Source organism: Trichosurus vulpecula, chromosome 8 (genome assembly GCF_011100635.1).
Source record: "Trichosurus vulpecula isolate mTriVul1 chromosome 8, mTriVul1.pri, whole genome shotgun sequence".
Lineage (NCBI taxonomy): Eukaryota > Metazoa > Chordata > Mammalia > Diprotodontia > Phalangeridae > Trichosurus > Trichosurus vulpecula.
This window is the reverse complement of record NC_050580.1, coordinates 267,050,503-267,073,647: the sequence shown is the minus strand read 5'-3', so window position 1 is coordinate 267,073,647 and position 23,145 is coordinate 267,050,503. Positions and strand designations below refer to the sequence as shown.

Below are 23,145 nucleotides of genomic sequence, written 5' to 3'. Positions count from 1 at the left end.
ATGGTTTTCTCGCATCCTTCTCATTTCTCTTCCCAATTTTTCCTCTACTTCTCTAACTTGCTTTTCCAAATCCTTTTTGAGTTCTTCTATGGCCTGGGGCCAGTTCATGTTTTTCTTGGAGGCTTTTGTTGTAGGCTCTATGACTTTGTTGTCTTCTTTAGGCTGTATGTTTTGGTCTTCTTTGTCACCAAAGAAAGATTCCAAAGTCTGAGACTGAATCTGGGCGCGTTTTCACTGCCTGGCCATATTCCCAACCAACTAACTTGACCCTTGAGTTTTTCAGTGGGGTATGACTGCTTGTAGACTAACGAGTTCTATGTTCCACGTTTGGGGGGGAGGTGCCAGCTCTGTCAGACCCGCACTGCTCCTTCCCCAAGAACCCCCAACCCGAACTGGGCTTAGATCTTCGGCAGGCTGTACACCCCTGCTCTGATCCGCCACTTAATTCCTCCCACCAGGTGGGCCTGGAGCCAGAAGTAACAACAGCTGTAGCTGCCCCACCTCCGCTGCCCCCGGGGCTGGAAGCTGAACCACGAACTCTTTCTACTCCCCCAGCTTTTCCCACTAACCTTCTCCACAGTCTTTAGTGTTTGTGGGTTGAGAAGTCTCGTAACTGCCACAGCTCACTGAATCATGGCGCTAGGGCCCCCTCCGCCCGGTTGCTGGTCTTGTTGGTCCACGCTGCTCAGGCTGGGCTCTGTTCCACTCTGTTCCCAGCTCCCAGCTCCCAGCTCCGTGTGGAATAGACCTCACCCAGAGACCATCCAGGCTGTCCTGGGCTGGAGCCCTGCTTCCCTCTGCTGTTCTGTGGGTTCTGCCGTTCTAGAATTGGTTCAGAGCCATTTTTTATAGGTTTTTGGAGGGACTCGGTAACGGAGCTCACTCTAGTCCTTGCTTACCAGCCACCATCTTGGCTCGGGAGGCTGAAATCAAGATATTATAAAACAGAACCAAAGGAATGAAAAAGTGGAAGACAGTGTGAAATATCTCATTGGGAAAACCACTAACCTGGAAAATAGATCCAGGAGAGATAATTTTAAAATTGTTGGACTACCTGAAAGCCATGATCAAAAGAAGGGCCTAGATATCATCTTTCAAGAAATTATTAAGGAAAACTTCCCTGATATTCTGGAGCCAGAGGGTAAAATAGAAATTGAAAGAATCCACAGATCACCTCCTCAAGAAGATCCCAAAAAGAAAACTCCTAGGAATATTGTTGCCAAATTCCAGAGCTCCCAGATCAAGGAGAAAATACTGCAAGCAGCCAGAAGGAAACAATTTGAGTATTGTGGAAATACAATCAGAATAACAGAAGTTCTAGCAGCTTCTACATTAAGGGATCAAAGGGCTTGGAATACAATATTCCAGAGGTCAATGGAGCTAGAATTAAAACCAAGAATCAACTACTCAGCAAAACTGAGTATCATGCTCCAAGGTAAAATATGGATTTTCAATAAAATAGAGGACTTTCAAGCTGTCTCAGTGAAAAGACCAGAGCTGAATAGAAAATCTGACTTTCCAGTACAAGAATCAAGAGGAGCATGAAAAGGTAAACAAGAAAGAAAAATCACAAGGGACTTATTAAAGTTGAACTGTTTTGTTTACATTCTTACTTGGAAAGAGGAGGTGTATGATTCATGAGACCTCAGTATTAGGGTAGCTGAAGGGAATATGTATGTATGTGTATATATATATATATACGCATATATATATGCATATATGTGTGTGTATGTATATGTATGTGTATATATATATATATGTGTATATATATATATATATATATATAGAGAGAGAGAGAGAGAGAGAGAGAGCGCACAAGGTGAGTTGAATATGAAGGGATGATATCTAAAAAAATAAAATCAAATTAAGGGATGAGAGAGGGAGAAAGGGAGAGATAGAATGGATTAAATTATCGCACATAAAAGTGGCAAGAAAAAGCAGTTCTTTTGGAAGGGAAGAGGGGGCAGGTGAGGGGGAATGAGTGTATCTTGCTCTCATCAGATTTGACCTGAGGAGGGAATAACATACACACTCAATCGGGTATCTTACCCCACAGGAAAGAAGGAGGAAGAAGACAAAAAAGGGATGACAGAACGGAGGACAGATAGGGGGAGGAGGTAATCAAAAACAAACACTTTCGAAAAGGGACAGGGTCAAGGGAGAAAATTGGATAAAGGGGGATAGGTTAAGAAGGAGCAAAATATAGTTAGTCTTTCACAACATGAGTATTGTGGAAGGGTTTTACATAAGGATATGCATGTGGCTTATGTTGAATTGCTTGCCTTCTTAGGGAGAGTGAGTAGGGAGGGAAGTGAGGAGAGAATTTGGAACTCAAAGTTTTAAAAACAGATATTCAAAAAAATAGTTTTTGCATGCAACTAGGAAATAAGATACACAGGCAATGGGGCATAGAGGTTTGTCTTGCCCTACAGGAAAGTAAGGGAAAGGGGGATGGGAGGGGAGTGGGGTGACAGAAGGGAGGGCTGACTGGGGAACGGGGCAACCAGAATATATTCCATCTTGGAGTGGGGGGGAGGGTAGAAATGGGAAGAAAATTTGTAATTCAAACTCTTGTGAAAATCAATGTGAAAACTTAATATATTAAATAAATTTTAAAAAAAAGAATTCAGGCTCTTGAGAGCAGGGGCTGATTTGCTTTCAATATGTATTTGCAGCACTTGACACCAAACTTTGCATGGAATAAATGCTTTATCTTCAAAAGAAAATATGAATTAACCAGGTATGAGAGGCACACGATGGGTGTGTGCAGGCTACAACACTTAACAAATAAGGAACTTGGAAGAAGAAGTATAATAAAAGATGTCATCAAAGAAATATGAAAAAAGATGGTAGACTGGCCATGTGGCAACAGCAACGGATAATTGACAGACAGCTCATGTGCTCCACTTGTAACCTTAGGATATCAAGAGAAAATGGCTCTGAATATATTGGATGGACTGCCCATTGCAAATTTATGAATGGACATGGAGATGGATCAGACAGGATGGACAGGCATAGACAGACTGGAATGAGTTTCCTTATCAATGACATCCACTATAGATCCATTAGGTAATCTGAGTATCTGATATATCAGTAATTTGTGTCAAGATAGAATTGTAGAATTGAGTGTTTTTTATGGGTGTGATGTGAGTAAAGCATTGGTGACCTACAAACCTGTATGAAATCCAGTCCAATAAGCATTTCTTCAGTGACTACTTTGTACATGGTGCCACATGAGATGCTGAGAGCACAGAGACAAAAACAACAACCCCTAATCTTGTGGAACTTACATCTATTGGGGGTGAATGAAGCAGTTGAGAGAATGCCAGATTTTGAATCTAAGGGCCTGGTTTTGAATCATAGCTCTGCTATTTAATACCTAGGTGACCTTGGGCAAATTGTTTAACCTCTTGGGTCCTCAGTTTCCCCAATTGCAAAGTAGGTTAGACTAGATGGCATCCAAAGTTCTTGTTGGCTCTAAAACTATGATCTTGTGATACCAAGTATCACCTGCTAATGAGAGTCAGGGGAGAGACTTTATAACAAGGAGAATTAGAAGAAACTTCCGTAGGAGGTGGTGTGTGAGATGAGGCATGAAGGAAGTGAGGGATTCTAAGAGGTAGAAGTGAGGAGGGAGTCACTTGAAGGCATTGGGATGTTCTGTACAAGGCACAGAGGGGAAAGATGGAATGCTAAGTTTGGGGAACAGCAAATAATAGTTTGGCTCGACCTATTAAGTCTTATAAAAAATCTAAGTATTTTGCAACGTAACCTAGTGAAGGATACTATTTTCATTAAGTTTAATTATAAAATGCTATGGCATCAAATCCTACATTATACTATTTCCTGCCTTACACATATGTGGTTTATAAATTTTGTTTTATTTTAGTCCTTTTGGCTAACAGAAGCAGTGTTATTGGTTTTGCTGTATGGGGCTTACGCTGGATTTCCAAACGTCATTGGTTTGGGATAAACAAGAAGGGTAGGAGGCTGGAGGAGAGAGGTGTGTGGAGACTGTTATTTACTCATCTAAAGAGCCATGTAAATTAGGCCCATCCTTGTGTTGGTGGCTAAAATGGTAAATTGATAAAGCTCAGCTAGAAGGATTTCAGAGTTTTGGGGGCAGAGATGCATAGAGCACTTCCTTGTCCTGCTTCTTGCAGTGCAGGGAGATTCCCAAGACTCACTCTTACTATAAGAGCATCTATGTTGATAGAGAGGTAAGACATTCCATGATTACACCTGGAACCTAACAGGCCATAAAGAGGGTGACCTTGGCATTAATTTGTAGTTCTACATGACTTCTTTTAGGCCATGGGTTGTGACCAGCAATAATTAAACAAAGTGGCTTATTCAAAATAATTAAACAAATGGCATTTCTCTTCATCATGCCTCAATCACTACAACAGTCTCCTGGCTTGTTTCTCTGTTTGAACTCCCTTGCCAGTCTAATCCATCTATGCTAGGAGAGCAAGATGGAAGACAGAAAAATGTCCCAATATGCAAGATAAAATGAAATTAGAGAATGGATGTTTCTTTGAACTATGGGCTGATAAGCTTGCTAATAATTCTTGATAAAATTCTAGAATGGAAGTACTTAGGAAGGGCAGTGGTGGCCACTGATATGGCTAAATAAGAACATCATAACTGGAATTGACCTTGAGGATCTAGTTCATGTTAAAATCACTTGATTTTCTTTTTATTTTGGAGAGCCAGGGCATAATAGAGAGAGAGAGAGCTGACTCAGGATTAGGAAAATCTGAGTTTGAGTCCTACCATTGACACATATTGGCTGTATAGCTGTGTGACCCTGAGCAAGTGATCTGACCTCTCAGACAACTCACTAAGACCATAAGATGCAGAGGCAGTGATGACCAGCATTGGTGGAAGGAGTGTCTTCACTCAGGAGTTCTCTATACTAATAAAATCACAGGTCTAGTCCTTATCCTCACCCCTAATAGACTGGTAGATTAGAGAAATTCCATAAACATAATCTAGTCCTATGGAATGAGCATTGGATTGGGATTCCAACCTTCTACTACCTGTGTGAACTCAAGGAAGTCACTTAACCTCTTGAGTCCTCAGTTTCTCCATCTGTAAAAGGAAGGGATTGGACTAGATGACTTCTAGAGTCCCTTTCAACTTTAAACCTTTGATGTGGTGAACCTGGATTTCAGGAAGGCATTTCCCAAAGTCACCACATCCTTAGGAACAAGATGAAGAGATATGAGCTAATGGCGGACTCAACTGGGCTAGGTGATCTAAAACAATAATTAATGGTTTGATAATAATAATATGCAACAATTATTTAGTATTTTGAGGTTTGCCAGGTGGTTTACCTACATTATCTTCTGTGATTCTCACAACAACCCTGCAAGGCAGGCACTATAGGTAATATTACCTTTATTTAATGACACGCCTGTGGTCCCACATCTATTAAGGATTGGAGGTGGGATTCAAACCCAGGTCTCTCTTGATTCCAAATCCTGTACGCTTTCCATTACCCTCAATGAATCGGTAACTGATGGCCCAGATGACATAGTTATTGAAATGATAGCTAATAGAAAGCTGACAGAGCTAGCTGATGCTGAATGACAAAATTGGGATTCAAAAAGATTTTGACATCTTAGTATGATGGGCAGATTATAGTACAATGAAATTTATTGGGAGTAAATGTAAAATTCTATACCACTCTGATTAAGATAAATAACTTTTCACCTGACAGATGGGGTAGACATGACTAGACAGCATGAATGACTTTGTTCACATTAAAAAGACCTGAGGCCTGCAAACTCAAAATGATTCAAAAGTATGACATGGTACTCAAGAAAACTAACTTGATTTTTGACTGTATTACTAAATGCACAGTGCCCTGAATTATGTAGATGATTGCTTCATCATACTTTACCGTGTTCAGACCACATCTAGAGTACCATATGGTCAGATCTGGCTACCACGTGTTAGGAAAAATATTCACAAGGTAGAATATAGCCAAAAGATGATGACTGGGAGGGTCAGGGGATTGGAGTCCATGACTTCTTTGGATTGTTTGAGAGAACTAGTGATGCTTAGCCTAGAGAAGAGCATCTTGGGGAGGGCCTGATGGCCCTCTTCAAATATTTGAAGGGTTTTTATGTAGAAGAAGAATTAGAAGTATTCTGTGAGATGGCAGAAGTGGGATCAATGAATGGAAAATGTGGAGAGATGAATTTAGGTTTCATATAAGAAAAGATATACTTACAATTAAGAGCTATCCAAAAGTAAAATGATCAGCAAAAAGATTGAAGCAATTTATCATGAGAATAATACACCACAACCAGGTAGGATTTATTCCAGGAATGCAAAGCTGGTTCAATATTAGGAAAACTATCAGCATAATTGATCATATCAACAACAAAACTAGCAGAAACCATATGATCATCTCCATAGATGCAGAAAAGGCCTTTGACAAAATACAGCACCCATTCCTATTAAAAACACTAGAAAGCATAGGAATAAACGGAGCCTTCCTTAAAATTATAAATAGCATCTACCTAAAACCATCAACAAGCATTATTTGTAATGGGGATAAGCTAGATGCATTCCCAGTGAGTCTAGGGATGAAACAAGGATGTCCATTATCACCCCTGAGCTAATATAATAAAAATGACAATTTTACTTAAATTGATTTACTTATTCAGTGCCATACCAATCAAACTACCAAAAAATTATTTTACAGAGCTGGATAAAATAATAACAAAATTCAATCTGGAAGAACAAGAGGTCCAGAATATCTAGGGAATTAATAAAAAGAAATGCTAGGGAAGGTGGCCTAGCCATACCAGATATTAAACTGTACTATAAAGCAACAGTCATCAAAACTTGGTACTTGGTACTGGCTAAGAAACAGAGTGGTAGATCAGTGGAATAGGATAGGTACACAAGACACAGTAGTCAACAACTATAGCAATCAACTCTTTGATAAACCCAAAGAATGCAGCTTCTGGGCTAAGAATTCACTGTTTTACAAAAACTGCTGGGAAAATTGGAATATGGTATGGCAGAAACTGGGCGTAAGCCAGTATCTTACACTGTATACCAAAATAAAGTCAAAATGGGTTTATGATTTAGGAATAAAGGCTGATACTATAAGCAATTTGGGAGAGCAAGGAATAGTTTACCTGTCAGATTTATGGGAAAGGAAAGAATTCATGACACAACAAGAGATAGCATTACAAAATGCAAAATGGATAATTTTGATTATGTTAAATTGAATATTTTTGTATAAACAAAGCCAATTCAACAAAGATTAGGAGGGAAGCAGAAAATTGGGAGAAAATCTTTACAACCAGTGTCTCTGATAAAGGCCTCATCTCTAAAATATACTGAGAACTGAGCCAAATTTATAGGAGTACAAGTCATTCCCTAGTTGAGAAATGGTCAAAGGATATGAACAGGCAGTTTACAGAGGAAGAAATTAAAGATATCTAGAGGCATATGAGAAAATGCTCTAAATCACTATTGATTAGAGAAATGCAAATCAAAACAAGTCTTAGGTACCACATCTCTCCTGTCAGATTGGCTAACGTGACAAAACAGGAAAATGATAAATGCTGGAGAAGATGTGGGAAAATTGGAATACTGTTACATTGCTGGTGAAGTTGTAAACTGATCCAGCCATTCTGGAGAGCAATTTGGAACTATGCCCAAAGGGCTATAAAAATGTGCATACCCTTTGACCCAGCAATACCACTTCTAGGGTTGTATCCCAAAGAGATCATACAAGCAGGAAAGGGACCCATATGTACAAAATATATTTATAGCAGCTCTTTTTGTGGTAGCCAAGAATTGGAAATCAAGGGGATGCCCATCAATTGGGGAATGGCTGAACAAGTTGTGGTATATGAATGTAATGGAATACTATTGTGCTATAAGAAATGGGGAAGATGTGGACTTCATAATAACCTGGAAAGACCTACATGATCTGATGCTGAGTGAGCGGAGTAGAACCAGGAGAACACTATGCAACCACAGATAAATGGATTCTGTGATGACTAACCTTGAGAGACCTCACTCTTCTCAGCAATACAAGGCTCAAAGACAACTCCAAAGGACACATGGTAGAAAGAGCTGTCTACATCCAGAGAAGGAACTATGGAGTCTGAGTGCAGATTGAGGCACAGTATTTGCTCTCCTTTTTTTTTTTGGTTTTGTTGTTTATTTCTCATGATTCATTCCATTGGTCATACTTCTTCTTTACAACCTGACTATTGTGTAAATAAGTTTAATGCAAAGCTATATGTAGAAGATATATCGGATTCCATGCCAACGTGGAGAAGGGGGAGAGGGGGAAGAAAATCTGGAACTCAAAATCGTGTAGAACTGAGTGCTGTAAAATTAAAATAAAAAAATCTTAATAAAAATAGTAAAACGATATGTCTTATCAGATAGTGAGTTCCCCATCTCTGAAGGTCGTCAAGTAAAGGTTGCATGAGTGATGTGGTTTGGTCTGACCGTGTCACTTCCCTACTCAATGAACTCCAGTGGCTTCTGATTGCCTGGAGGATCAAAAATGAACTTTCTGTTTGTCTTAAAGTTGTTCACACCTTTGCTCTAACCTACCTTTCCAGCCTTGTTATATATTATTCCCCTTCTCATCAATTCATCCAATTTGATTTCTTGCTGTTCCTCATACATAATGCTCAAACTGCCATTTGTCTGCCTTTGCAGTGGCTGTCCCTCGTGCTTAGAACCACTCCCTCCACCCCGTAGAAGCCTTTGCTTCCTTAAAAACCCATTTCAGGTGCCACAGTCTGCCCGAAGTCTTTCCTGGCCCTCTATGCTGCTAGGGCCTTCCACCTTGCTTAGCTCAACACCTACCACACAGCGAGTGGTTAATAAATGTTTACTGATTGATTGATGTTGCCAAGAGGATTCTTGTTCAGTTACAGGCTGGCCCTCTAAAGCACCACAGAGTAGTGAGTAGAAGAGCAGATTTGGATGCCGCAAGACCCAGATTCAAATCCTGCCTCAGATACTTACTAGTGGTGTGATCCTGGGCAAGTAAGTCCTTTCACTTCTCTCGTGCCTTAGTTTCTTCATTTGTAAAATTAGGAGAGAGGACTCGATGTCCTCCAAGGTACCTTCCAGTTCCAAGTCTATTGGCCTCTTCCAGCTCAGAGTCTATGACTTTATGATAAATACCTGTTTCATTTTCCTCCTGGAGGACAGGCCCATCACATCCTTCCCTGGTCCAGTGTCAAGAAAGTGTCTTTTAGGTTTCGATCCCTTCTGTACGTTGGGCAGCGCACCAGCCATAGTCATCTAATCAGATCAGCTACAAGAGAAAGCCAATGGTAAATGGGATTTATTTGCCAGGGACTTTTGTAATGCAATTCAAAAACACCCTCATCAGCATAGACAGCTTAATAGCATGTTCTCGTGGCAGCTCACAATGCATCCATATAGTTTCCAGCCTGAATAGTTGATAAAGAAACAACCGTGTGGACCATAATTAACTACATTAGGCACAGTAGTAGAAGGAATGTTTAAACAACAGTTCAACAGCTGCAACACCCATGTTCTTCAAAACTTGATTTCTAATACTCTAAACAGATAAAGAGGAAAGCAATTTCCTTTCTCCCTCATCGTATCTTTTAATTAAACTAAGCGTAAGATAAAATCTTCTGGGTTGCAATATGTTTCATTTCTAAAATGACAACTATAGATTTTGTTTCAAAGATTCATATTAACCTGCAATATGTGACTCTGAACACAGATGTATAAATAATCTATCACAAAGATAAACTGTGGAATTTCACAATATTTATAAAATGCAGGGGAAAATCAGGAAAATGAATAAAAAGACTCCAAACATGATTGCTCTTAGATTTAAATTTCTTTGAATTCATTATGCTATATCCTTTGTTTAGTTAGCCAGTCCACAATAATTTATTAAGTGCCTATTGTGTGCTAGGCACTGTGCCATGGAACTTGATAAGAATAAGGGGCAGTGACTGTAGAATCGGAGGACTTGGGTTCACATATTGCCGGTGTGACTTTGGACACAGGAGTTCTTCCCTAGGCCGTAGTCTCTTCATTTGCAAAATGAAAAAGTTGGATTATCTAAGCCCTGGGATCCCTTTGTGCTTTAGATCTGTGGAGTCACAAATAAAAGAGTGAAATGCAGGAGATTCTCTACCGCCCTCAAAGAGCTTATCCTCTCCTAGAGGAACACGGTGTTCAGGGAAGAACATTTTGATCCAGGCAGTCGTGGGACACAAGATTGCCACACCCTTAACTGTGATGTAGCTGTGGTTGGTCAGATGCGTCCTACTCTTCATGACCGCATTTGGCGTTTTCTTGGTGGAGATTCTGGAGTGGTTGGCCATTTCCTTCTCCAGCTCACTTTACAGATGAGGAAACTGAGGCAAACAGGGTGAAGAGACTTGCCCAGGGTCACAGAGCCACCTAGCTGCCATCTAGCTACGATAGTATTTGTTGGTTATTCTCCTTGATGAAGAGGTAATGTGGATTCATTGTACACTATTTCACTTGGTGATCTCATCAGCTTCCATGGTTTCAATTTTCGCCTCTATGGTGACGTTCTCAGATCTATTTATCTAGCCCTAACCTCTCTTCTAACCTTCAGACTCACATCTCTAACTGCCTGTTATGCATCACCAACCGGATGTTCCACAGACATCATAAACTTAACATGTCCCAAACTAAACTCGTTATTTTTTCCCAAACACTCTCCCCTGTCATGGACACTGCCATCCTTTCAGTCACCTAGGCTAGCAACATAGTTGCCTTGTCCTGTCGGTCTTCGAGTCATAACATCTCTCAAGCATGCCCTTCTCCCTTCTCTGACATGATCACTACTTCATGCCTGTTACAGCAGGCAGGGTTGATTTCCCTGCTGCGATCCATCTGCAAAAGTGTTTTTTTCTGAAGTGCATGTTTGACCATGTCATCCACCCTACTCCCTATTCAGTACACTCCAGTGGTTCCCAGTTACCTCCAGGATCGAATATAAAATCCTGTTTGGCACTCAAACCTCACCACAACCTGCACCCTTCTACCTTTCCAGGCTTCTTATACTCTGCTCTTCCCCCAGGTACTCTACGATCCAGTGACACGGGCTTCTTTGCTGTCCCTCACACAGAGATTCCATCTCCTGACTTCAGGCTTTTGCACTAGCTATTCTCTATGATTGGAATACTCTCCTTCCTCATCTCAACCTCCTGGTTTCCCTGGCTTCCTTCAAGTTCCAACAATGATCCTGTCTTCTACAAGAGGCCTTTTCCGATCCCCTTCAACATAAATGCCTTCCCTCTATTGATTATCTCCAATTTATAAAGTTGTTTTCATGTTGTCTCCCCTGTTAGTCTGAGCTCCTTGGGAGTAGGAACTGTCTTTTGCCTTTCTTTGTAAGCCTGGTACTTAGCTCGTGCCTGGTTCACTATGGGAGCCATCAACAGTAGGCATCAATTTTATTAACTATTGAAACATGTCTTGGAGACACTCCCCAACAGATGGGTGGTCAACGGATGTGAACAAACATTTCTCTGAAAAGGAAATATGAACCATCAACAGTCATACGACTATTCGGTCTGAAAACTATTGAGAAGAGAAATGAAAATTAAAGTAACTTTAGGATTTTAGCTAAAATACTCATTAAATTGCTAACAAATGATAGAGAATAAATACTCAATGGTGGAGGGGCTCTGGGAAGACAGACAAACTGTGGAACTGGCATAACCAATCTAGAAGATGATTTGGAATTACATGAAAAATATCACTAAACTGTTGGCTCTTTGAGCCAGTGATCCCAGGACTAAGCTTATGCCCTGAGTTCAACAGCATAGAGGATGTGTGTGTGTGTGTGTGTGTGTGTGTGTGTGTCTGTGTGTCTGTGTATGTGTTCATGCCAGCCTTTTTAGTGTTACCAAAACACAAGGAAACAAGATTGGTACTTGTCACTTTAGGAATGACTGAACAAATTGTGGCATATGAATATAATGGAACCCTTTTGTCATCAGAAAGGATGAATATGAGGAATTAGGGAAACTTGGAGAGATGTGTAAAATGATGCAAAGTGAAATAAACAGAACCAGGAAGACAGTATTCACAATGATGTAAACAACAAAACAAAATAAAACTGAAAGTCAGCTGAATTCACAGTAAATGCAATGACCAATTTCGGTGCTGGAGAATCGATAAAGAAGCTTAGCGGCACTATGATACAAGGGGAAGAGTGCTAAATCTGCAGGTGATGGAGGACCTGAGTTCAAATTCTGACTACTTGGTACCTCTGTGATTTGGAGGAAGTGACCAAATTTCTCTGGAATTCAGTTTCCTTGTCTGCAAAATGAAGGGTTTAGACTGTGTGACTTTGGAGTCCTCTTTTAGCTCTAAATCAAGGATTCTTTGATCTTTTCAGCACTGGAAGAAGGAGAGAGGGGAATGTTATTGGAATAACATGTGGTATCACAAAATGTCAGAGTTGGAAAAGTCCTCAGAGGTCATTTATTCAGATGGCTATGCTTAATTTTCTTTTTGTTACAAAGGAGTATGGAGGCAGACTGGGATCGGCAATTTAAATAAATATCCATGTGGATGGACAGGTAGGTAGGTAGATATACATCCATAAGATAAAGTTTAAATCTGTTTCATGCTGTTGCTTTGATGAAGTATTTTTTAAAATCCGCTGCTTCTCGGAAGCAAGGCTTTCCAGCCATAGTTATTTTCCCATCAGTTTTTATAAACCAGCCCCGTTGTTTTCCAGTCAGACACACAATGCGCTCGTCTAGATGCGTATTCCCTCTAACCTCCTTACAAGGCAGATGCAGATGAGTGGCCGCTGACATTTCAAATTCGGGCTGGAACTTGAAGGGCAGTCAGAACGCAGCTATTGGCTTTCCTTTCTTACCTTGCCACAGCTTGTGGCCTGAGGCAGTCAATTGATTTTTACATTTGAAAATATTTTAAAGTAATTTGTCTTCAGTAGCGGGCTCCTTCCCTTCACATTGTTGCTAGGACTGGCCACGTGATCCTTCCCTACTCAGAAACCATCTATTAGATTCTATTTCAGCCCAACTTCTCCCAGGGAACTTCGTGCACACTGAAGCAGCAAAGCTGCACCATTTTAACTGCCTAATTCGATGGCATTTATAAAATTAAGGTGAGTGCCTTCAAAGGAGATACAAGAAAAACCGGTCAAATGAATTTTGTGTTTTTAGTGGAAGTTTCATAGCAAATTAAGATTAGCCAACTGCAGACCCCCTGGATCACCCAGTCATCTGGCAGGATACTAATTTTAGTCAGGTATGGTATCTTGCCATCTGCCTTAAGTACTTTGTCCCTTCCCTACTCCCCGCCCCCCAACATAGGATGTAGCACCAACTTACTCATATACTCCATTTTCAACAACAAAAGGTATGACTGATGAGACCCATTTTAAAACAGTGGAATTCCTTTATAACACTAGTGTTGGGGAGAAATAGCACGACCAAGACAGAGCCCTGGGGGATACCTAGGACTAGTGGGCATGGCTTTGATGAAGATCTAGCAAAGGAGATGAGGAGTTGTCACATAGGCAGGAGAACCAGAGTAGAGTGGTGGCACAGAAACCAGTAGAAAGTGTGTAACAAGGAGAAGAGGGTGAGTGACAGTGTCATAGGCTACAGAGGTTATGAAGGATGAGGACTGAAAAAAAAGCCATTAGATTTGGCAAATGATAGATAACTGTGGGGTAAAGTGTAACTAAGAGATAAGAGGCAATAGTCAATGGTCAAACATTTATTAAGTGTCTACTGTGTGCCAGGTGCTAGAGATACAAAGAAAAGGCATAAGCTAGCCTACCCTGAAGGAGCTCGCAATCTAATAGGGGAAGACAGCATGTAAAAAGAAGCTGGAAAAGGAGGTACTCAGCAAGATTCTGGAAATCCAGAAGTCCAAGAAAGCAGTCTGGGAGGGCATGATGAGCTGAATGGGCTGGGTGCCCTCCTTGAATGGAGGCCTGAGAGGAACTCCCTAGTGTCCACCCCCACCCCTTCCAACCAGAGGGAGGCTGGAAGGGAGGCTAGGCATTTCAGGGTTGGTACCATCTTGCAGGATGATGAATTTTTGGAGAGTATGAAGTCCAGGAGAACAGCTGAGTGGGGAATGATGAGGTGAACGAATGGATACTTTCCTCAAATGGAGAATACCACTTTAGTGTTTTTATCTTTTTTTTTTTCAAACTAAGAATATGATGTCATTTCAGGTTAGGGCATTGATACTTTTAAACAAAGACCATTTTTTGAGACACACAAATCAATATGGAATGCCAGGAATGATGTGCTGCTAAAAACAGGAAGACTATGAAGATATGATGGACGGGTCAAATGGGGGGAGGCAGCGGAGGCAATTGCTGTCATTCTTTCTCTCCTAGACCACTAGCCTCTTAATTGATCTTTCTCCCCAAACTGTCATTTGTATCAATGCTTAAGTCCTTTTCCTAATGCTTACGTCTGCCTTAGTAGTTCACAGTTGTCTATAGGACAAAATACAAACTTCCTTTCCTAGAATCTAAGGCCTTCCACAATCTGGATGTAACCTGGTCTTCTGTTCTTTTTTCAGTCTAGTCCAGCAGTGGGAGACCTATGGCCTTGAGGCCATATGTAGTGGCCCTCTAGGTCTTCAAGTGCAGCCCTTTCACTTGAGGGCCTAGGGGGCCACATGTGGCCTTGAGGCCACAGGTTACCCACCCCTGGTCTAGTCTAGTCTAGCCCCTTTCATTCAATCTGTGTTGCAGGCAAACTGGCCTTCTAGTTATTCCCATTTCCCATAACCCCTCTTTTCCTTCATGTAGATCTTCAAAAGTTGCAGTCTTTCAAGGCTTCACTCAGGTACTAAATCATCCCTAATTCTGATTGCACTTCCCCCAGCTAGAGGGTCACCCCTTCGTTCTGACTCCCAGTGAAAACTCCCTTTTTCTCAGTTCAGATGTTTCAGGTAGGTGTTAAGAGGAAAGCAGCCAGATAGAACTGATTCCTACCAAGGTGTAAATGATGTATAGCCACTTAACCTTCAGTCACCCGACCAGCATTGATTAAGCACTGAGTTTGTGCTTAAGTACAAAGAAACAATCCTTTTCTCATGAGAGGCATTCGCATTTTTAAAAGAGAGGGCTTCTTAACCCAAATATATGTCTAATGGGCGGAATTTCTGAAAATGGAGCAAAATGAAAATAATCAAGCAGTGGGAGCTGGGGGTGGGCATGCCATAGTGGAAGCGAGCCAGCCCTGCCTGGGAGCCTGCCTTGGGCTGACCCTGCTTTTCAGAGCTTTTCTTTCTCTTTTTCTGAACTGGTAGATTCTCTAACAGCTCCAAGTTTTGCCACAATGGTTCCTATAGCAGCATCAGCAGGGGCTCCAGTAAAGTAGAGAGGGAGAAAGGGTTGCCATTTGTATTTGCGGGTTATTGTGAGTCAGGTGTTTGTGAGCGGGGCCCAGACTCCATGTACTGCTATTTCCAGCGCTACAGGAGACATAACACATTATGGAACACATTAAACTCACACCCCACTGAAACTGGGTATTCAGCGACTTCGATTTAAATCAGACTTTTTTCCAGCTTAAGTGGAACCCGTTTTAAGAGACTGCTCTAGGTAATCCATTGGGACTAATGATTAGCTGTGCCCACAACAGGAACATACAAATAAAATCACAATTAAAAGCAAAAACAAACACTCGATTAGCCCGCAGCTGGAACATACCATTTCCATCTCCGGGTTGTGAATGGCACCTTCGTAATATGAACAGAGCATGTGTACGTAGATATCTTCCCTCGTGAAATTAATTAGTTTGCGTAATTTAGTCCCTTAGGAAATTTTGGTTCAGACATAGCACATGGTTTCAATGAAGTCTTAATGGTTGCCTAATTTTCTGGCTCCTTGACTACACAGCAAAGGAGGTCAAGGGATTTCCCCAAGGGTCACACAAACCACCTTGCCACAGTTGAGGATTATCTCACAATTCAGCCTCCTGGTGAACCAGGAAAGAATTAGAGCATGTGACAGTCTTATATGTACTTCATATAACTTACGTTGGAACTGATGGCTGCTTGAATGTGCAATGGAATTATTTCATTGGGGGGAGCTTTCTAAAAAGGTAGAGGCAGGGTGGTAGGTGTAGAATCAGAAAGATCTGGGTTTAAAGACCACCTCAGAAAGACCTTGGCCAAGACACATCCTCTGCATCTCAGAAAACTCCTTAGGGATCTAAGAAGACACCCAGGTTTTATCTGTTGGAAGAGAGAGTTCCCACAACAGGAGTCTCCCCTCTCCCTCCCTGCCCATCTTTCTTGCATTTGTACATGCAAGGTCAAGAAGCAGGGATGGCAATCAACAAAAAAACAAGTGTTTATTAAGTGCCTACTGTATGCCACTATATTCCATCGCTGGTACCTATTTCCAGGTGTCACAAGCTAAGTTTCACCAAGTTGGCATGTGGGTGATTTTATAAGGCTTTTAGGCTGTCTGCCTTACGGATGGGTCGGGAGAGAAGGACATACAAATTAGGTCTACAGGTACATACAAACAAGAGGATCACAAGATATTTTAAGTGGAAAGGACCTTAGACATCATCTTCTACTACAAAATAAAAATTCCTCAGCCTAGAGGTAGCTGCATGGGCCTGGAGTCAGGAAACCTGGGTTCAAATCCAACCTCAGACACTTCCTGTGGGACCTTGGTCAAGCCCCACAACCCTAGCCTGCCTCAGTTTCCACATCTGTAAAATGGAGAACATAATAGCAACTGCCTCGGAGTGTGGTTGTGAGGATAATATTTTTAAAGTGCTTTGCAAATCTTAAAGAACTACAGCAAGCTGTGTTAATTGTTATTAATATCATTGCAATGTTCTTCATTTTATAGATGAAGCAGCAGAGGCCCCACGATGGGGAATGGCTTGGCCCCAGGTCACGCAGCTTCTACGTAAGCGGCAGGACTGGGACTGTAACCAGATCTCCCAAGTCCGAGTTCAAGGCACTTGACAGTTTTTTATGACATTTACATTTAAGCTCTTAAACCTTAAACCTGCATTAAGACTTTTGAATCACCCCATGGGAGGCTTTTAAATTATTAACTTGGTGCAAATGTTTGTTTGGTTTTTAATCGAAGGCTGGATCGGCAACACCCTAAATGCCTTCATTTTCTTCTCTTAGGAGCGGCTCATTGAAAACAGCAACACTAAAGTTGGAAGCGTTTCTGTTATGTACAAGGGTAAAGGCAGCGAGCGGATGGTGCCTGTGGACTGCTAGGCTTCATGACCTTGACCTCTGGGAAAGACTAAAAAGGCAATGGCTAGTAATTCCTATTGTAAACATTTTATTTGTAGACGAACCCAGAGCAAAACATGATTCCTTTATATCTACGATGAAACAGAAATTTGATCATTAATCCATTTCTATGGGTTTAAACCTGTTGATCTCCAAAGGTCATTTTATTGACGGCATCTCGGTAAATGTCTCCAGGTGTTAACACTTGGGATATCACGCTGGTGGCCGTGGCAATCTTTTCACAACTTCAGCTGCTATCCTCAGGTAAGCTTTGGCCTGCAAAAGAACATACATATTTACTATCCTTCTCCCATCCGCAAATAAAAGTGAATGGAATGTTTCCTACTGTTCTTCCTTGAATTGAGAGGCAGCGTGATGTGAAAAGGGTACAGGAATGTGGTGGGGGTGGGGGAGAAAGAGAGAGAGACAGAGACAGAAACAGAGAGAGAGACAGAGACAGAGAGACTGAGAGACAGAGATATGGAGAGAAAGAGAGAGACAGAGAGAGGAGAGAGACAGAGACAGAGAGACTGAGAGACAGAGAGAGAGAGACTGAGAGACAGAGAGAGAGAGACTGAGAGGAGAGACAGAGAGAGAGCAGAGACAGAGATGGATATTGGCTACCACAAAGAAAGGATTTAGGATTCCTAATCTCAACCCAGTTTCCCCTCTCCCACATAATTAATGTGTTTAACTATAAGGTCTTTGGGAAAACACAAAAATACAAATTATTCTAAACTCCAACACTTACTAGCTATGTAACCTTGGGCAATTCACTGAACTTCTCTGAGGCTTAGGTTTCTTCATGTGTAAAATGGGACAGTGATACTTGACCTACCTACCTCACATGGCTGTCGTGAGGAAAATGCTTTGTGACCTATACCGCACCACATAACTGTGCATTACTGTCATGCCTCCGACACCAAATTACTGAGAGCAGAGTAAGAAGGTTTAGTTTTGGAAAGCAGACTCCTGGGAAGGTGACATTCTGATAAAATCTGATAACAGCAACACACAAGTTCTCCCTCACATTCCTATCCAAAGGTCAGTGAACCAGGCACCTAGTCCAGCTGCTGAAGAGAAGGGCCTTCACCTTTAGTAAAAACGTATACACACTGTGACACAGGCCTGAAGTGGCCTTCTTGGGGCAGCTCGGAAAACTCTTCTGTAGCTGACAATGTTCCCAACATATATCTGTGTACACAACTCGTTCCAAGATGTTATCTTGTATTGGTCTTAACAGAGGCTGCACTTTCTTTCCAAATCTGGCTCTTATAAAACTCACGTGCAGCATTTTGTTGGCATTCTTTTCTACACCTACATACGTCTGTGTATTTGTGTGCATGTATGTATCATGTTTGTGTATCTACAGGATGTCCCAAAAGTCTCAGTGCAATTTTAAGCTTATTAAAGCTTAAAGTTATTAAAATAGGGATAGCCAGGTATAGTGGCATACATGTGTTATCCCTGCTCCTGGGTGGATATCTTGAGCTCGGTTCTGATTTAAAAAATTACACCAAGGCTTTTGAGATAGCTTATGTATTATGCATGCACGCACACATAAATACATGTATATACATGACACATTCACACGGACACACGTGTGTGTACTTGCACATACATGTTTACGTGTGTGTATATGCACATGGAATCACCCTGCTTTAGGGGGCATAGAATATACTTGGGAAGAGATTACATTCCTAGCAAAACAGTATAACCACACATTATATACACCACCCCCTCTTCCTCAACATAATCTGTTCTCTCATGGGAGCACAGTCACTGGTTTAAAACCAATCTCGCCCCCCTGTGCCATACTTAACCTAACTTGTGACTAGAGACGCTGCTACATCACTGGGCCAGTTAGAGAGAAACAACAAGGAGATTCTTCATAATAGTATGCATGTCTGTCAATGTGGGATCATAGTCCCAGAGCTGGACAGGGTTCTCTCACAGCTCCCTCACTTCATAGTAGTTAAGTGATGTGGCCAAAGTTACCCTGGTAAAAAGTGTCAGAGATAGGGTTTACATACTTGAAAGATGGCACTCAATCAGCTGGGCAGCTGACGTTTAATCATCTGTGCTACTCGGAGTGTGTCGGCACACAAATGACTGACGAGATAAAACTGTTTGCATCCTAAGATTTACAAAGCACCTTATAGGCATGTGATCTCATCCGTCCTCAGAGTTACTGCTGCTGCTGTGCCTCTTCCATTCTCAAAGTGAACCAATGACATCAGGAGGGTGATGTCTTGACTTTCAAGTGAATTGGGTAAGTGAGGCAGAGCTGTTCAGAGTCATCAGCCTCACTCTCTCCTCTGCAGCCATCTGAGTCTAGTGGCAAAACATAGATCAGGGCGACTAGAGATGGCCCCCCATGCAGTGGGGGCCCTTGGCCTTTTTAAGCTAAGACCTTTTCCAGGTCTCAGTTTGTCCGAGGTAAGGCCCATTCGGCTGTTAAAGGCTAGGTAAGAATTAAGGCAAAAGACAGCCTAGTCTGCCTTCTCCATGAGCGCTCAGTAACGCTTTTTCGCTCACCCCTTCATTCATTCACTACCAGAACTGGTGCTTGTAGTGTTGAGCGGTCAGGGCACCTAAGCTGATTCTTGAAGGAAAGTGAGGCCGAGATGAGGGGGGAGTCCATTTCACTCGTGGGATGTGGCTCTTTCAAATGCAATGAGGTGGGAACAGAGTATTAGAAGATAAAGCTAGACAGGTAAGCAGTAGTCAGACAATAGGGAGAGATGACTTAAAATAAAGGGCCAAGGAGTTTGCGTTCTGTCCTGCTGGCAGCTGGGAGTGAAGGAAGGTTTTTGGGAAAGAGAGCGACACGGTCAGATATTTGGCAGTGCTGAGGAGGGCGGATTATAGATGGGAGGGGACTAGAAGCAAGGAGGTTAATACAGAAGCTATTGTATTGGTCCCAGTAACACTTAGTGAGGGCCTGAAATAAGATGGTGGCCATGTGGCCAGAGAGGAGAGGTCATAAGAGATAAACGTCAAAGAGCTAGAATTGTTTTTTGTTGATGTTTTGTCATGTCCAACTCTCTGGGACCCCATTGGGGTTTTCTTGGTAAAGATACCAGAGAGATTTGCATTTCCTTCTCCAGTTCATTTTACAGCACAGGAAACCGAGGCAAAGAGGGTTAAACGAACTCACAAAGATGATTCTTCCTGACTCCAGGCCCGATACTGTACCCACTATGCTACCCAGCCACCTAGAACTGTTAAGGCTGAATGGTCATGAGAGTAAAGGGAGAGTCAAACATGAATCTGTGAATAGGAACCAGGGAGACTGAGAAGATGGTGCTTCTTACAACAAAATGGGGAAGTCTGGAGGAAGGGCACTTTAGCATGAAAGATAAGTTCTGTTTAAGCGTATTGAGCCACAGATGTTTAAAGGGCATCAGGTGGAAATATCCAGTATGTAGTCTGTGAGGCAGAGCCTCCATCTCCCAGGTCAAAGATCACAGCTCCTCCTGCACTCGTGTGCTCTGATGATGGGGAGCATGACAATGAACAGGAGCTCCCCACCCATCTATCTAGTTGGATCGTTTTCCTGCTGCCTTCCTACACTTCCTCTCGTTCCGGCTTTACTCCCACAAGATTCTGGGATGAACATTCCTCTCTCAATGACCGAGGCCAGTGGAGTCTAAAGACACATTTGTCTCTTCCACTAAAAGTCCTCTTTGGTCCAATAAGACTGCCCCAAGTACATCCTCCTCGAGAACTTCCTGAGAAGAAAGGAGAAGGATGGAATGAGCATTTATTAAGCGCCTACTGGGTGCCAGGCCCTAGACCAAGCACTTAATAAGTATTATCTCTTTTGCTCCTCACAACAACCCTGGGAGGTAAGTGCTGTTGGTATCCCCATTTTCCACATAAGGAAACTGAGACAGAGGTTAAACGACTTGCTCAGGGTCACACTGATCCTCAGGGTAATTCCATAAGGAAGGCACTAAAGGTATTATTGTTTTGTTTTTTTTAAAGGATGGTGTCTCCACATTTCGCCTAGTACCAACCCCCATGTTGATGCCAAACTTAGTGTGGACATCTGGTTGGCCAAGCTGCTGCAGGCCAGAACTTCTCAGTTCAAGAGATCTGCCAACCTCCTCTTCTCTAGTAGCCAGGATTCCAGGCACACACCACAAGACACTCTATTCCCATTTTCCAGATAAGGAAACTGAGGCTCAGAGCAGATAAGCCACTTGACCATGGTCACACAATGGATAAGTATCTGAGGAGGGATTTGAACCCCAATGTCTCTTGACTCTAGCATTCTTGTCAAACTTTCTTTCCTTACACTAATTGGGGAATTATGCTTTTGCTCGGCCAGGAAATAATCTAAAATTTTATTTAAAGGGAACAGTTTCTTTCAAGAGTTTACCTCAAAACACTACATACAGTTTTGCATTTAGCACAATAGATTATACAGGCATATAAAATCTTTTAAATGCATATACCACAAACATGGAGTATTCTAAAGGTTTTAAAGCTAATTCTAAAAGTGGTTATAACAGACCCCATTATGACTAACAGAAGCAATCATTTTTGTTTAAAGGAAAGTTTATGGGCCACAAATGAAAACAGGCCACTGCATCACTATTAATATAACTTTTTTCTCTTAAGCCTAATGTATTACTGCAATACTATGGTCTTTATGAAAACATTTTTTCTAATAGCTCTTCAAGATATGAAAGTCTAATGTTTTGCAATGAAAATTCAGAGTTTACAAAAAGGAACTGAGAGAAGGGCATATTTCCATAATCTTCTAGCCCTTTACATCACATTAGAAACATAAACCCAAAGGATTATGGAAAACATTATGAAACTTCATAGGTCTACCAGAATGATCACTGTGCGCTATTTAACCTTTGCTTTTTAATAGTGTTCCAAAGCTTAGACTCCTAATGAATACATCATGTTCGCAGCCATAGCTGGATTGCTGTTTATTGAAGCGTTCAGCATGGTAGGTTTCAGAGCTGGAAGAGTTCATCTCGTCCCACCCTCTCATTTTATAGATGAGAAGAAAACAGGCCCAGGGTGTGGAGGTTATTTGCCAAAGGTCACACAGCTATTAAGTAGCAGAGCCAGGATTCAGACCAAAGAGATCTCATTCCAAATGCTTACTGACCGTGGTGTTTTAAAAAGGGCCTGATAGTGCTCATTTAAAAAAAAATATGTATTTAGTACCTGTTGTGTGCAGGGCACTGTGCTAGACTCTCTGAGGACTTGTAGGACGGGGTCCCTGCCTTCAAGGAGTCTGTAATAATGTCATAGGAGAATTTCCAAGTTACTGTGACCAAGGCCCTCCATGATCCATCACTGGCAGAATGGTTATGTGAAAACCCTTTAAAAAAATCCAGAATCAACAAAGTAGCAACAACATAAACAACATATGTGAAAGGTCCAAATTGAGATTTCAGGAACCATTGCTACTCCCTCCTTTTTACTCATATAGTGATCTTCCCCTTCAACTTGTGTGATCTGTTTAATGGGCCATCTGTAAACTCAGATAGTACAGCTGGATCCAGCTTGTTTGCTTTATCATTACCAAGCAACAGGAGATGGATTGTGAGGAAAAAATGCAAGAGTTTTATGGGCTTTTTGTCTGTGTTTTCCCCTCCCTCCAAGGAGTTAGACTTCTCATTCATCATCCACAGTCATTTTCATATTAATATTATATGGTCATGATTTCGAAATTACAGTTTAATGAATTTTCCTTTTGTATTTGGCAATCTCTGTGAGGAGTATCTTACAGTGCATATTTCAGAAAGCAAGTGGTACAATTTTTTCTTATTAAAAAAGAATAAAACTATAAATTTAACCAGCAGTACATGG

The 23,145-nt window shown here is 41.6% G+C and overlaps 1 protein-coding gene across 1 annotated transcript in view; it reads right to left on the bottom strand.

Annotated features, from left to right (window-relative positions):
• Positions 1-17,336: 17,336 nt before the first annotated feature.
• The window catches only part of NUBPL (nucleotide binding protein like), a 333,097-nt gene continuing 327,288 nt past the window's right edge, over positions 17,337-23,145 (bottom strand). The window contains exon 11 of the mRNA XM_036736308.1: positions 17,337-17,580. Coding sequence (XP_036592203.1) covers positions 17,518-17,580 — 63 coding nt within the window. The 3' untranslated portion in view covers positions 17,337-17,517. The remainder of the gene's footprint in view (positions 17,581-23,145) is intronic.